This window comes from Phocoena sinus, chromosome 1, assembly GCF_008692025.1.
Source record: "Phocoena sinus isolate mPhoSin1 chromosome 1, mPhoSin1.pri, whole genome shotgun sequence".
Classification (NCBI taxonomy): Eukaryota; Metazoa; Chordata; class Mammalia; order Artiodactyla; family Phocoenidae; genus Phocoena; species Phocoena sinus.
In genome coordinates this window covers 162,851,910-162,867,019 of record NC_045763.1, presented here as the reverse complement: position 1 = coordinate 162,867,019, position 15,110 = coordinate 162,851,910, and the positions used below count along the sequence as shown (strand labels likewise).

Sequence of the window (15,110 nt, the reverse complement as noted above, 5' to 3'; positions counted from 1 at the left end):
CAGTGCTTAAAGAAAAACTTACAGCTTTAAATATTTATACTAGAAAAAAAGTCTAAAATCAGTGACATAGGACTTACCTTAAGAAGATAAAGAAAAAAGAGCAAAGTAAACCCAACCTAAGTAGAAGAAAGGAAATGATAAAGAGCAAAAATCAATGAAATTAAAAACAATTAAAAATCAACAAAGGCAAAAGTTGGCTCTGAAAACAGAACAAAACAATAAACTCCTAGCTAGACTGATCAAGGAGAAAGCAGAAATTATCAGTACCAGAATGAAAAAGAAGTTACCACTACAGCTCCTATAAGATGTTAAAAGGATAGAAAAGACTATTATGAATAACTTTATGTCCACAAATCTGACAACTGGGGTCAAATTCTTTGAAATTATAATTTACCTAAACAACAGAAGATGAAACCCAAACTCTGAATAGCCCTATATTTATTAAAGAAATAAGTTATAAGAAACCTTCCCACAAAAAAAACTTCAGGCCCAGAGGGTTTCACAAATTAATTCTATAAATCTAATAATGAAAAAGAGGATAGTTAGAATTTGGTTATTAAAAAGTCACCTTTAATAGCAACAAGAATAATGTCCAAGAGTCAACATTATACAGGTTGTAAGCGCTAGCCTATAAAGAAACAGGAGATCAGCTCCGATGAAATTCACTTCTTCTTCCCTTTCGAAGGCTTGGCATATAAAGCTGGATCTATCTGCTCCTTTGCCAGTCCTCTGACAGAGAAGAGCCTCGCCGCCCGCTCCTGGAGAGTGCCCCCGCACTTCAGTCCCCGGGCCGTGAGTTCACACTTGAGCTTCTCCAAACCCAGCAACTCCACTTCTGCAACAGAGCTGAACGCCAGTAAATCTACAGTTTCCTGACCAATATCCTGAGAAGAAGAAAAAGAAAGAAAAATTTTAAATAGGTCCATTCCTCTGAATAAAACTTTCTTCAATTGTCATCGACCTTCTGTTTTTCAAGAAATCTTCATTTAATATGTCATATCTTACTACTGAATTTTAATAATCATGCTATTCTCTACACATTGTCAATACATATAATTAATAAATATTAATTTTTTATCTATATACTTAGAAACAAGTATTCAGAAGACTAACAAGTTATAGAATTCTTGAACAGATTCTTAATATTACTTTTCTTTTTTGATTTTTCCAGTAAAAATTCAAACAGCAAAATGTACCTCACCTACCCCCATACTATGACCAGAGAAAAGAGCAGCACCCTATAAAGCCTCATTTTAATGAGATTCCTATGCCTGTGAATCTACTAACCCCATAATCCTAAGCTTTCTATTTTAATCAAATAACTGTGATTATCAAAGTTCTCACTTATATAACTTGACAAATTTAAATGCTGTTCAAAAGACTTGCAACTGTTCTATCCACCAAGTACCTTTATAGACTTTAAGACAAAATTAAATACTTTTTTTTTTTTAATTAAATACTTCCAATGATGGGTGCTCTGCAAAGAATGAAAACATTCACCACCTAGGTTTTTTTTTTCTTTTTTGCAGTACGCGGGCCTCTCACTGTTGTAGCCTCTCCCGTTGCAGAGCACAGGCTCCGGACGCGCAGGCCCAGCGGCCATGGCTCACGGGCCCAGCCGCTCCGCGGCACGTGGTATCTTCCCGTACCGGGGCACGAACCCATGTCCCCTGCGTCGGCAGGCGGACTCTCAACCACTGCGCCACCAGGGAAGCCCTAGGGTTTTTTTTTAAAAAACATATTCAAAGGTCAGTAATTTTCTCTCACAGTAAGTTGTTTTTTAAAAATATTGAAGAGCTCTAGGGACAAACTATCTTTCTAGGTGATCTTTATTTTTTTTTTAAAAAAAGTCCATTTTGTTAAGATTTCTGGAGTGAATCTTGGCTTCTTTATATACGGCCAAATCCTAAACCACCACTTATGTGTCTTTGGAGAATCACACATGGTTGTACATGATTATTATGAATACAACAGCTACAACTACATCAAGAACAAAATTTTCACAGTCAAAAGCTCAAAGATTGAAAATCAAATCAGGTTTTATTCTATTTTCCTTTCTTCATTTTTCCAAGACTAGGATAAACTCCTAGCATATATGAGTAACATAAAAGCTACATGCTTGTAACTCCAGAGATGGTGTAAGGGTCAATTTAAAGCCCTTAGCATAAAAAATTTCACTATCTTCCCTAGAAAGGGCAATATGTGCATTTTTGCTTATTTAACCAGCACCAGTAGGGAAGGTGCTGGTTAAATAAATAATGATAAGCTTTGTGTTTACCAAAGAAGCCAAGTAGTTCAGGTTTCATCTATCCTAAAAAGCAAATCATTAGACTGAAGAGTGAACGTTAAAGATTTTTGCTGAAGTAAGTCCACTAAAGGCGGCAAATAACTATTTAAGGAAAAGCATGCACAATGAAAATAAATTTTAAAAAGGTTGAGTGTGGGGCTTAAGATTTAATGATAAATTTAAAAGGAGCTGCTCCTCTTCTACAGGAAAGATCTTCACATCCAACTGACAACTGTATTCAAACAGTAACTCACATGAGAAAGAAAAACTAAGTAACTAGAAATTTAGTGATAGGAAAATAAGCACATTTTATCAAAGCTAAAAATGCCATCTATCATAATATGCATATTATTAGTGCATGTTATTAAGAAAGAATAATAATACCAATTAAACTATAAGGTGATATATATTCAAATTCAGAGATATTAAAACGTGAAAAACGTGCATCTTAGAATTGATGAAATATGGAACCAAGGACACCACCTAGTGGCAAAATAATACCAATTCCAGAGCTTTAAAGAAAACAAAAACTGGGCTTCCCTGGTGGTGCAGTGGTTGAGAGTCCACCTGCAGATGCAGGGGACACGGGTTCGTGCCCCGGTATGGGAAGATCCCACATGCCGCGGAGCGGCTGGGCCTGTGAGCCATGGCTGCTGAGTCTGCGCATCCGGAGCCTGTGCTCCGCAACGGGAGAGGCCACAACGGTGAGAGGCCCACGTACCACAAAAAAAACAAAAAACAAAAAACTAAGGATTTTGGGGGGGGACATGGCAAGCTTCACCATCATCTATACTTCTGATTATTAAACAAGCTTTTCCACTAAGCAGCTGATGGGAAAAAGCACATCTTTTCATTTTAACGACTTACTACAGAGATTAAACTGATTTGGCTTCAGACATCACCCCCCGCAAATTTACTTACTGTGTTTCCTGACTGGCTTTCCTCCAGCTTGGCAACAGGTATGTTTTCCCTGTCTCCTCCAGGGGCTCCCTTGGCACCTCTTTCCCCATCAGTCATTTCTTTGGTCTCCTGCTCCTTATTCAGTCCAACTCCAGCTGCTTCCTTTTCTAAGGGTTCTTTACTCTCTGCCTCATTTTTCTCCTGGGTTTTCTCTGTTTCTAAAGCCATCTTCCTTTCCATGTACTCCTGGGTAGATGCCTCTCCCAGCTCAGCATACAAGTCTTCTGAAATACCATTCCCAGAGTCCGTCACAGGGGTCTGTAGTTCTTCTCGTGATCTAGAGTCTGCACTCAGAACTCTTGCCTGCTGAGAGCTACTAGGAAATTCGGCTGCCATCTCAACAACATCACTGCCATTTTGGGGAACGTGAAAGCTCATTCCTGAAGTACTAGGTGCTTCTGCACTGTCATCATCGGAGCTCGCAGAGCCAGACCCTTCTGCAGTCTCTAGTCCTTCCATGCCCAACCTATTAGAAGCAACAAAAAGGTTTAACACCATTTACAGCTTCTACTTAAAAAAAAAAAAAAAAAGAGTTGCAGTTTGTCCAGGAAACAGACTCTGAATAAAGGTATCGGCTAGCTAGAGAGGAGAGTAGGTGAGTTTCAGAACAAGATACTCCAGAGAGGGATAAAAGGAAAAAAAACTTCAGTGAGACTGGAAGCAACATGCCAAAGATCCAACAGGATCTCTTTTTAAAAGCTGTGACTCTCTTAAAACAAACTGGTTTTGCTTAAAACTTTTTTCCCCAATACTGTATGAATTTTAACTGTTGGAAATTAGATAAAATAATAAACAATTAAAAGAAAATCCTGGGAACTCCCTGGCAGTCCAGTGGTTAGGACTCAGTTTCCACTGCAGGGGGCACAGGTTCAATCCTTGGTCAAGGAACTAAGATCCCGCATGCCACATGGCACGGCCAAAAAAAAAGAAAGAAAATCCTGTTTTATTCATAATTGCCCAAGACTGGAAACTACCCAAACCTCTAACAGCTAGAGAATGGTTGATAAACAAATTGTGGTACAGACATACCACGCAACAATACTTGGCAATAGAAAGGAACGAACTACTGATACAATATAATACCATCTGTGGATCTTGAAAGCATTATTGTAAGTGAAAGCAGCAGACATAATGACATTCTGGAAGAGACAAAACCATATGAACAAACATCACACCAGTGATCAGCGGTTGCCAGGAATGGAGGTGGGGGAAGAAAATTAACTGCAAAGGGACACGTGGGAACGTCTTAGGGTGATAAAAATATTCCATAGCTTGATTTTGGTGATGGTTACATGACTGTATATTATAAAATTTTCAAAACGTGTAGAACTGTTCAAAAAGGGTGAATTTTGGGCTTCCCTGGTGGCGTAGTGGTTGAGAGTCCGCCTGCCGATGCAGGGGACACGGGTTTGTGCCCTGGTCCGGGAAGATCCCACATGCCGCAGAGCGGCTGGGCCCGTGAGCCACAGCCACTGAGCCTGCGCGTCCGGAGCCTGTGCTCCGCAACGGGAGAGGCCACTACAGTGAGAGGCCCGTGTAGCGCAAAAAAAAAAAAAGGGTGAATTTTACCATATATAAATTATACCACAATAAACCTGGCTTAAAAAAAAGAAACCCACAGGAAATACTACTATCTTTTCTCTCAGGAACATTTAATTCGCATTTCAGAAAGAACACAAAAAATTCTATGCTGGACTCACAGAGTTACATGGTGTTTAGTTAATAATTATCTTTCTATCCCCAAAGGGGAGGCCAACAAGGAAACCAAGATCCATTTGCACTTATCATATTCTAGAACTCGGCCCAAGGGAACTGAGCTGGTAACCAGAGGACCAACTGGGAAGGGTGGGAGAACTGTAAGAAGAATGGATAAGAAAAAGTACTGTTGTGCTTTTCACCTGCAGGTACAAAAGTGGTGAAGAGAGGTCTGGCAAAGTGACCAAAGACCTCAGTGATGACGACGAAAAACCACAGAGAAAACAGAACCACCTGGAAAGTAAAGCCATGGCTTCCACCTGGAATTTCTGAAAGTTAACTCTTTCAACACCTAACAGTAATTCAAGTATAAAGCTATTTTTATGTGACTTTCCACTGTAAAGAAAAGAATTATCCTTTAGATTCTATGAATGGCACTTATGGCAGAAACCATTACTAATGTATACAATGTGAGAATCACCGAAACCTGAACTGAAGCACTCTGGAAAATTTCTGAGCTTCCGTCAGACTTTACTTAAAAGTATGTTTATTCCAGGTAGATAAGAAAAAAATATAGTAGGTAAGTTTCAGAACAAGATATTCCAGAGGGATAAATAGAAGGAAAAAAAATTTTTTTTTTCTTCAGTTCTCAAAGATCTGTTTGAAATGAAAATGAACACACTTACCAAAAGCATTTCCTCTTCTCTGCACTGGCTGCTCTGTCTGTTTTTGATTTGTTAGGCCGTTTCCGACTCTCACCGACTCCTGCCGATACCGTCTTGCTGGAGGCAGCCTGCATACCTAACCAGACATTTTAACAACTCAGTTTCTACTATCAGGACTAAGTTCAATTAAAGAATTTATAAATAATCTGAATTGCAAAAACAGCTGCAATCTAAAGCTCTACATTTAAATTTCTTAACACACCAAAATTTAATCCAGTTAAAAGGAGACTAATCTCAAATTTATACAGATTTAAGATAAGCATTCTGGCTCTTGAACCGGATTTTTAAAGCACCATGTCCAATTTGTAATTTTGAGGCTGACAGATTCATACGTATCTCTCCTCAAACCTAACGATTCATCCCCTTGTGCTTGTTATTTGCACACAACTGTCTTTCCCCTGTTATGCCATAACCCTTTTGATGGAAAAGACTCCTTCTTATTCAATTGAATGCACAACAGCCCTAGCATAATGCTTTGGATGCTAAAAACATAAAAGTTAATGAAAATCATTCTCATTAAAAACCGTGTTTTAAAAAAGGGACCTAAAACTGGAAGCAAGATGTTGGGGTCTAGGCACCTCCTTGAAGACTTAGCTTATTCCCATGAAGCACAAAAAGTATTCTTACCTGGGGCCCATGAGCCCACAGAGTTCAGGGGTCAAGTATGTCAAATGCTGTGAGAGTGTATGGGTTTTTTCCCTGGGTTGTATAAGATATACTGTATTCATTACTGAGGGGAGAAATTCCACAGCTTCATCAGTTTCTCAGAAGTCTGTAACCCAAAAAGGCTTAAGAACTGCCCTCTGTGTGGAACAGCTGGCTGCAGGGACGCCTGCTGATGGCACTAAGGAATCCTCATTCTCACCTCGGAGGACGGAATCCTCCAGACGCTCGGCCATCTCATGGCACTGCTGCTGGTAGTCGGGGCTGGTGAAGCAGTGCCTGGGTTCTGCAAGCTTCCGCTGCAGTCGTTCCAGGCGCTTTTGCTCCTTTTCAGCTTCTCGCTCGGCTTGTTGTTTTACCCACTCAGCCATTCTGGGGATGGGAGAGAAGAGATGTAACTGAATGGCCATATTATACACATGTGTTTTTATACATAAAACACCCCACCCAGACAAATTAATGCACTCTTGTTCATACTGTGATATTCCCTCAGAAAGGTGTGCCATGCTTACTACTTAGCATACTGTTATGGACTTGACTAAAATCCAAAGATAATTATTAAATTACAGAAAAAGTTAAATCTGATAACAACAAATTAGAGCATAAGTATTTCAAGTTTACATTTCTGATATGCATGGCATGCGTACAATCACTAATGCTAGAAAAGTATGTTTCTTAAAAAAAAATAAAAACAGGTGGGCATCTTACGCTTTTTCGTGATTGACATCTCGCAGTCTCCTTCCACTGAGATCCCGGCAAGCTTCTCGATTGGTTGTCTTCTCAATCTGAGCACCAAGTGCTCGGAGCATAGAGCCAAAACCTGAGCAAATATGTTTGGAGAAAGCAGGTTAAAAGTGTTCAAGGATGGACAAAAGCCAAATTTGTGAAAACAGTATTATATCACAAGACTACAGGTGATCTCTACTTTCTTTTCCGTTTTAAAGGAAATGTACATCAAGATTCTAACCCAGGTGGCAAAGGTTAAGAGTACTGATAAACTTGGTTCAAGCTCATGCTTTTTACACTTCCTCTTATACTCCTGCAATATTGTATCAATACCCACACCACTGGGCTATTTTAGAGGGCTTTACCTAGTGCCAGAAATCTCAAGATTCCACGATTAAGAATTTAAAAAATTATATGGTGAGATTTTGCAAGGAGGCAATTTTAAGCTGTCACTGGCTGATACGACAAGCTTCATTCTTACTGACACAATTTCAAACAGCAGGATGATTATAATCTGAAATGTTAGCTCTTTGAAAACCAAACCGAATCACCACAGATTTTGAGAAAGCCTAAGGATTACATGTTAGTGCATCAGGAGAAATACCAAGAACTGTTCATATTCAGTTTTTGCTCTTTTAGTTTCTTTTTTCTCTTCTAAGATGAGTTACTACAACCAGGACCTTAATCTACCTCAATCTGTAAATGGTTGTATTTCATAAAGTGACTTTAGACCTCTCTTGGAACTACAATAACTAGGCAAAAATCTTGAGAAAAGCACAAGGAGATTTGATTGTTTTGACACTCGTCTGCAAACTGGACAGAATAACAATCACCCCTCTTCATCTAATCCTCCCTAGAGTTTGAGAGCCTAGGGTGCCTAAGAGTGATCCAGCTGGAGAAGGTGGGAATTTTATCAGACGGTATCTACCTCAAAAAGAATAAAAGAGAAAATATGCAAAATTAGATAAGCAAACAAAGGATTTCACAAGGCAAATCGAGGCTGGTACATTACAGACACCAAGGAGTTTGTTAATTTAATACATATGGCTACAGAACACAGATGTGTTACAACTAAGCCATCAACATTCATGTCCTACCTCCTTTTCCACCACGAAGTCTGGGTTCCAAACTATAAACAGCTCCATGCTGCACTGTGTCACTGGTGTTAACGAGTAATCCATTGCATTTCACAAAGTAGCATTCCACTGGAATATCCTAGAGACAAGTTTGGGGGTTCTTTCAATGCTGTTTATGAGACAATACAAGTTTCTTGCAGAAAGGGACCTAGCTTATCTTTTTATTACTCCAGTTATAAGGAGATGGTATGTGTTCAATTAATATTTGTTGAATTGCAAAAATGGAAACTACTAAAAGAAAAAACTCATCTTGTATGATGTATTCTAGGTACAATTTCTTCCTAATACTTAATCATGATATATAGAAGAAATTTCTGCCTTTTGGGTGAAAAGTAAAACTGCTCTCAGGGCTTCCCTGGTGGCCCAGTAGCTAAGACTCCACACTCCCAGTGCAGGGGGCCCAAGTTCGATCTCTGGTTAGGGAACTAGATCCCACACGCCACAACTAAGAGTTTGCATACCACAACTAAAGATACTGCACGATGCAACTTAAAAAAAGATCCCGAATGCTGCAAGAGCCCGCATGCAGCAATGAAGATCCCACGTGCCGCAACTAAGACAGGCACAGCCAAACAAATAAATAAATGTTAAAAAAAAAAAAACAACAGAAACAAAAAACCTGCTCTTTCTCCTTCTCTAATAGGAAATAGGAGTCAAGGTAGAATATTCAGTGCTCAGACCTAGTAACTCTGAAGGTCCCACTTCCTCTGACTTTTAAAAACAGGTAGTATCAAGTTGAACACTGAGTGGCCCCAAAGTTTAAAAGTGACATCATGAAAAGTGTAGATAGGGGTAAGAAGAGAGGAGAGGAGGAGAAAAAGTATGATTTTTGTGTGTGTGTGTGGTACGCGGGCCTTTCACTGTTGTGGCCTCTCTTGTTGCAGAGCACAGGCTCCGGACACGCAGGCTCAGCGGCCATGGCTCACGGGCCCAGCTGCTCCGCGGCACGTGGGATCTTCCTGGACTGGGGCACGAACCCGTGTCCCCTGCATCGGCAGGCGGACTCTCAAACACTGCGCCACCAGGGAAGCCCTGATTTTTAATATACTACCTATATAAGCTTTAACAGCTTTAGGACCAGCTGGCAGTTGGTGCCTCATCTCTTCCGCCAGCATCCCCCTGAGTTCCAGCCAATCACTGCAGAAGCCCAAGTACACTCCCCCAAACTCACTCTATGTATTTCAAAAAAATTCTCAGATCAAATGATGAAAAGAAAATATAAAAACTGTAAGTCTTTCTAAACAAGTTTCTAATGCCATAAAATGAGACAAGAGAGGAGTATTCACCAAAGTTATATGGAACTTAGGAGGCTGACAATTAACTCTGCAACATGAAGAAAAGAGAGATCTAAATAGGAATAGAAAGGAAAAATGCATTGCCGTCATCTTCCTGAAGTGGAAACTATGAACATTCATTCTGAACCACATCATACAGCTATTTCAATGGGACCCATTCATTCATTCAGCAAATATTAAGTACCTACTATTTGCCAGGTACTTTTCAAGTGTTGGAATACTACCATGAATACTACAGTGAATACAGATCCTGTCTCATGAAGCTAACATTCTAGTGGGGGAAGACAAATAATGAACAAATTATATATCATGCCAAGTGGTGATATGCAGGGTAAAGGGGATAAGATATGTGGATGGGTATGGTGGTAATCTATTTAATATATATAGTCAAGGAAAGCCTCTCTGATCAAGTGACATTTGAGCGGAGAATTAAAGAAAGTGAGAGAATGAGCCATGTGACTACCTGGGGGAACAGTATTCCAGACAGAGACAAGAGCAAACGCAACAGGAATGAACTTATTCAAGGAATGACAACACAGCCAATGAGGCTAGAACGAAGTACACAAAAGGGGAGTGATAAGGCCTTCGAAACCACTGTAAGGACTCTGGATGTTACTCTGAATAAAACTATTGTAGAGTTTTGAACAAAGTGCGATCTGAGTCATGCTCTTAAAGTATCACTCTAGCTGTTAAACTGAAAGTAAGACTATAGAAGCAGAGAGATCATTGAGAAGCTATTGTGATAATCCAGGTAAGAAATGAAGGCTATTTGTACCAGGGCAGTAGTGGCAGAGATGATGAGAAATGTGAGATTCTGAGGATACTCTGAAGGTAAAGGCAACAGGATTTGCTAATGCTCTGGGTGAAGGGAGTGAGATCAAGAGAGGAATTAGAGATGATTGCAAAAATCCAGTTTGATAAATGGGAAAATGGAGTTGTCATTCATTAAGAGGGAAAAGGAAGTTTGAGGGAGAAAATTAGTCTCATCTCAGATATTTTACTTTGAGATGTTTATTGCACAGCCAGATGGAGATGCCAAATAGACTGGTGGCTATACAAGTCTGGAGTGTGGGGAAGAGGTCTGCACTGGGGATTTACATTTGAAAGTTGTCGGCATACTGACGGTAGTTAAAGCCATGAGTATGGATGAAATCACTGGGATGAGGGAGGGGCCCCTCCGAGATTAGAGTTCAGGCTGATGAGGAGGAAACTGTAAAAGACTGGAAAGGAGAGGCCAGTGAGGTGGACGAGAACTGTATCTGGACAAGTGAGAAAAGTGTACTCCGGCGGGGAGTGGTCAATTGTGCAAACTGGCACTGACAGACAAAGCAAGATGAAAACTGCAAACTGATCACTGGATGTGGCAACATAGAAGATACTGACCAGTATGACAAGGAGCTGTTCTGTTGGAGTGATGGGAACAAAAAAGCCGAACTAGAGTGGGTTCTAAAGGAGAAAAGTTATATGTTCAAGAATATTTTTTTATAAAGAAAATCAGAGAAAATAAGGTGATAGCTAGAATGGATGTGGGCTCACGTTTGCACACCGGTAGGAATGATGCTGTAAAAAGGGAAAACACTGGAAAATACAGGGGAGAAAGAACTAACGCCCAAATAAGTCTTTCAGTAGGTGAGGGGGAGGGGTTACTGTACAAAGTAGAAGATAATTGCAAATTATTTGTAAAATAATGACAGTGCATCCACAGTAACCGACAAGGAGGCTGAATATACAGCAGGTACCTACCAGAGGCACTGGTGTGACGATGCAGAAATTCTCTCCTTACTGCTTGAGTACAAAGTATGATCCTTGGGATGGAAGAAGTCTTGGAGATTTAAAGAGAGATGTGAAAAAGTAATCTACGAGAGTGAAAGAGTGATGAACTGAGCAGTGCCTCTTAACCCTTTTCACACCATGGTATACACAAATAATATTTGGATGACACCCTAGGAAAAATGAGCCAGGCTATTAAAGATGTGTTGAGATCCTGGGTTCTGTCCAGCTGCCCAAGGACTACTTAGATCAATATTCTCAGCAGTCCTGCAACCCAGTGGAAGCATGCTCTGGGTTAGAGAAATACAGTAGAAATGCCAAGCACCACTAAGTTTGGTGTTTATGAATTTGTAGTGAGACTTGTTTGCGTGATTAGTTCCCCTACCACAGTCACTGCCCAGATGCCAGGTAAAACAGGTGGAGAGCTGGATTTAAACTGACTGGAGTTTTCCCAGGCAAATATGATACCAGGAGAGAGGAGCAAGGGAGCTCAGGCTATATGCAATGATGTGATTAACATGAAGGACTATTCTTGCCTATAAAATACTGTCCACTTTAAAGAGTTCTAAAAATTAAATGAGACATATAATATACCTCCTATATGTTTAATGTTTATAAATTAAAAGCTACTTTAGTTTCTTTTAATATCTTATATATCCAATGGGTATGGTATTTCTAAAATCCTAAATAACTTTAAAAGACTTTAACATGAAGGCTGAAAGATTATACATCATGCATCATACTTCATTTTCAAACAAAACTGCTTATTTAACGAGACAACTGATTAACAAAATGGCATTTTCTACTTGTTAAGATTCTTGTCAGTTAATAATCACTAGTAGAAAAAAAAACAAAGAAAATTTACAATCAATTTAACTGTTTTTAACCATTACAGAGCATTTCAAGCAGAAAGTATTACGTGTGTCTTTGGCCAATCAGCCGAAGGCCACCAGAGACAACATATAGTTCAACAACTCAAATTTCTTGACTCACTACAACAAGAGAGGGACTGCACACAAGAGGAATCATGAGGTGTCTCACCAACAAATAAAAAGATATAGTTATTATAGGATTTGGGGTGGATGGAATTTAGGTAAAATTTAAATGAAACAATGTTTCGAGAGGCTCACAATAAAGCAGGGCTGTGTGTATAAGAGTCAACATCAGGTCTAGACTGTGAAGGAGATCCAGGCTCCTCTTTCCTCGGAAACTACAAAGTTAAGAGAAATGTGGAATGTTGTGTCCGGAAACCCCTAATCTGAAGCTCTGCACCTGCGAAATCAAGAGTGCTTCTCTACGTCAAAGTGACTTAGATTCTCAAGGTAAGAGTGGGATGCTTCTTACTGATATAACTTCCAACAGCAGTTTATTCTTATAGTCTATGATTTTTGAGGTAAGGTTTCACAAAGACTAAAAAAGCAGCAGACTTTCAAGGAAGTCATTATGACATTTCATCACTGTACCATGTCCTTGGGAGAAACACTGTTTCCTATTAACTTTGCAGCTAGCTTTATCTGTGTATTATCCCAGTCTGATGAAGAGCCAGGCTGACTTTTACTTTCTCAGGGAGAGCTAACACTAACTTTATCATGTGTCAGAATAGTTCTGTTTTAAAAGGCATAAGCATGAACTTGAGCTATTTTTATTCGTTCCAGTGTCTCATCAAATGCCCTTTTATAAGTTTTGTTCATACTTGTTATGGCCATGTGTCTTAAGTATATGAATGAATCCATTCGTTTATATTTCTTGCTTATTTTAAACTATTTTTTCCAAGACCCCTCATAATTAAGATCTTATTTTTTTCTGGTCTCACTTTGGATCAACTGTCAGTAAGTTTGAAAACTGGTCATCAGATAAAAGTCATTTTCAGAGATATTAAAATCCAACTATTTTGGAAAATATTTCCCCATTCAGATGGTAAAAACATTTCTGACAGTTTTTAAACTGGACTGAAGTCTAGGAAGAAAAATGGGGAAACTGAAAAACCACATTATTTGCAAACAGACATTGCTTCTTCATGGAACCAATCCAAGTAAAGATTTGGTTTAGACTGCAGTGTTAACGTGTTAATAGGAGATCAAATGTCAAGATTAAAATTAGATTCATTGAGACCAGCATATTCTTTAAATAACTGAATAGGTTTAATATCTTATAGATGGTAAAAGCTTGCTTACTTGATAATTAAGTAAACCACACATGTAACTTTAGAAGTCAATGACAGGTTTTCAAAAATATGCCTGGGCAAATCAGAGCATCATAATGATTAGTGAAAACATCTACATGACAGGCCCTAAGAATCATGCGCTCGACATGACCTATGTGAATGCTTGGCCCCGACCAGTGACCAGATAAATCCATTTCCTTCCCAACCATCCTTTGGCCTGGGTTTGGATATGACATACTTCTCTAGGTTGGAGCTAAGAGGGCTGTGTTATCAGTGGACAAAAAATGCACGTCACATAAGCACAGAGCGAAAGTAAGGAAACGAGCCTTAAAAATCATCTGGTTCAACTGCCTCATTTACGAATGAAGAGAATACCAAAGTGTATTCTGTTAGTCCAGACTGAGGGCCGGACTAAACGCCCGTGAGCGGAGGGGTTTTTCTCTCTTCTGTGAGACAAAACCACCACAAAACAAAAGCAAAGGCAGGCCTCAGCATCAGTTTGAAGCACCTTAAAACCCTAACCCTCAGCCTCAAAAACTGAGAACCCCAAAGAATAGACGTGCCCCCGACAGACCCTCACCGCACCTAATCCTGCCCCTGTCCTGCTTTCCCATTCCTTCCAGGAACCACAAACCTGACCTGATCTTGGCAGTGTCGGTGGATAAAATCGCGTATGGAGCGCGTGGCCGAGGTACACCACACCGCCTTGCACCCGAAGCTGGGGCCCCGAAGCCACACCACGGCCGCAGGCTCCGCCATTTCACCCAGTCGCCGAATCTCAAGACTCCCAGAAGCGCTAAGCGCCACAACCAGCTCGGCGTATCTTGATGACGTTGAGCTCGCCCTCCAGCGCCCCGCCCCTCACATCTTCCGCTCGTCTTGTTCCTCCCCTGGGGATAGTCACGTGACTTGGGGCGGCGGGGCCTGCTGCCTGGGGGAGGGGAACAGGAAGAGCCTGGCAGAGGCAGATAAGCCCGCGGAGCACCCGGGCGAGGCGTTGCTAGGAGAAGTTGCTAGGGCGGGGCTCCAGGGACTCTCTATAAAAGGCTAGCGCTGGGTTAGGTTTCGAGCGTTCTGGCTGTAAGCGATAAGTCGGTAACTAAGCACCTCCCTGTGCCACAGGCTTTGGCCCTTTTCCTCACGTCTGTGTAGTTATTTTTGGGTCGCAGGGAATCGTGGCCTGAGAAAGAGCTGCTCCCTGGGGGCGTGAGGAGGGAAGCTTCAGTCCCGGAAGCGGTTTTGGGGGGCTGCTTCCTCGGCTCTGGGGAGCTCCCCCAACCCTAGGGGCAAGGGAAACGAAGGTCAGGAGGTTTCTAAACAACACCCCTGGGCGGTTTTTTCCTCCCGGTTTACCAAGCATTCTCTTCCTTTGCGGAAACTGCCAACCTCTCGGTTTCTGCCTGCCACGCTTAGTTTATTCGTACTTCCGCCTGTTTGCGCTCTGCGTTAGCTTCACTTCAGCTCTGTTTTCAAAATATTTCACAGCAAGTGGGCCCTTGTGAAAGGCAGTGGCAGGAGTGACGCTTATAGAAATGCTGCTTCGAAAAACCCTGCCGAAACTTTCATTCCGCACCATGGAAACACGCTCGCACACATTTGCATAGCCTAACTTTAAGGCTCTGGGAATCCGAAGGAGTCCCTTCATATTTAATATGCTGAGATTATGGTGTTTCTAAAATCCTGAAAAAT

At 40.7% G+C, this 15,110-nt stretch overlaps 1 protein-coding gene across 3 annotated transcripts; it reads right to left on the bottom strand.

The window, feature by feature from the left end:
• Positions 1–416: 416 nt before the first annotated feature.
• On the bottom strand, positions 417–14,322 carry SDE2 (SDE2 telomere maintenance homolog). Of its 3 annotated transcripts, XM_032603925.1 has the most exons (8): positions 14,061–14,228; positions 8,154–8,271; positions 7,039–7,150; positions 6,533–6,702; positions 5,629–5,743; positions 3,209–3,713; positions 1,504–1,716; positions 549–884 (listed from the first exon to the last, which is right to left on the bottom strand). In XM_032603925.1, the coding sequence occupies exons 1-7, from the start codon at positions 14,178–14,180 to the stop codon at positions 1,504–1,506; spliced, it is 1,353 nt and encodes a 450-aa protein (XP_032459816.1). In that variant the 5' UTR covers positions 14,181–14,228; the 3' UTR covers positions 549–884. The 3 variants fall into 3 exon arrangements, with proteins under 3 accessions (XP_032459807.1, XP_032459816.1, XP_032459825.1); XM_032603916.1 differs by lacking the exon at positions 1,504–1,716 and having other exon boundaries at positions 417–884; positions 14,061–14,322; XM_032603934.1 differs by lacking the exon at positions 1,504–1,716 and having other exon boundaries at positions 11,231–14,216.
• Between the last annotated feature and the right edge of the window lie 788 nt (positions 14,323–15,110).

What these genes read in the sequence shown, in the direction of transcription:
- SDE2 (XM_032603916.1), bottom strand. Translation starts at nt 14,180, where the DNA reads ATGGCGGAGCCTGCGGCCGTGGTGTGGCTTCGGGGCCCCAGCTTCGGG. An exon ending in GATGTCAATCACGAAAAAGC is followed by an intron (nt 6,703 to 7,038) that starts GTAAGATGCCCA and finishes TCCCATCCCCAG; the next exon opens with AATGGCTGAGTGGGTAAAAC. An exon ending in GGAGGATTCCGTCCTCCGAG is followed by an intron (nt 5,744 to 6,532) that starts GTGAGAATGAGG and finishes ATGTCTGGTTAG; the next exon opens with GTATGCAGGCTGCCTCCAGC.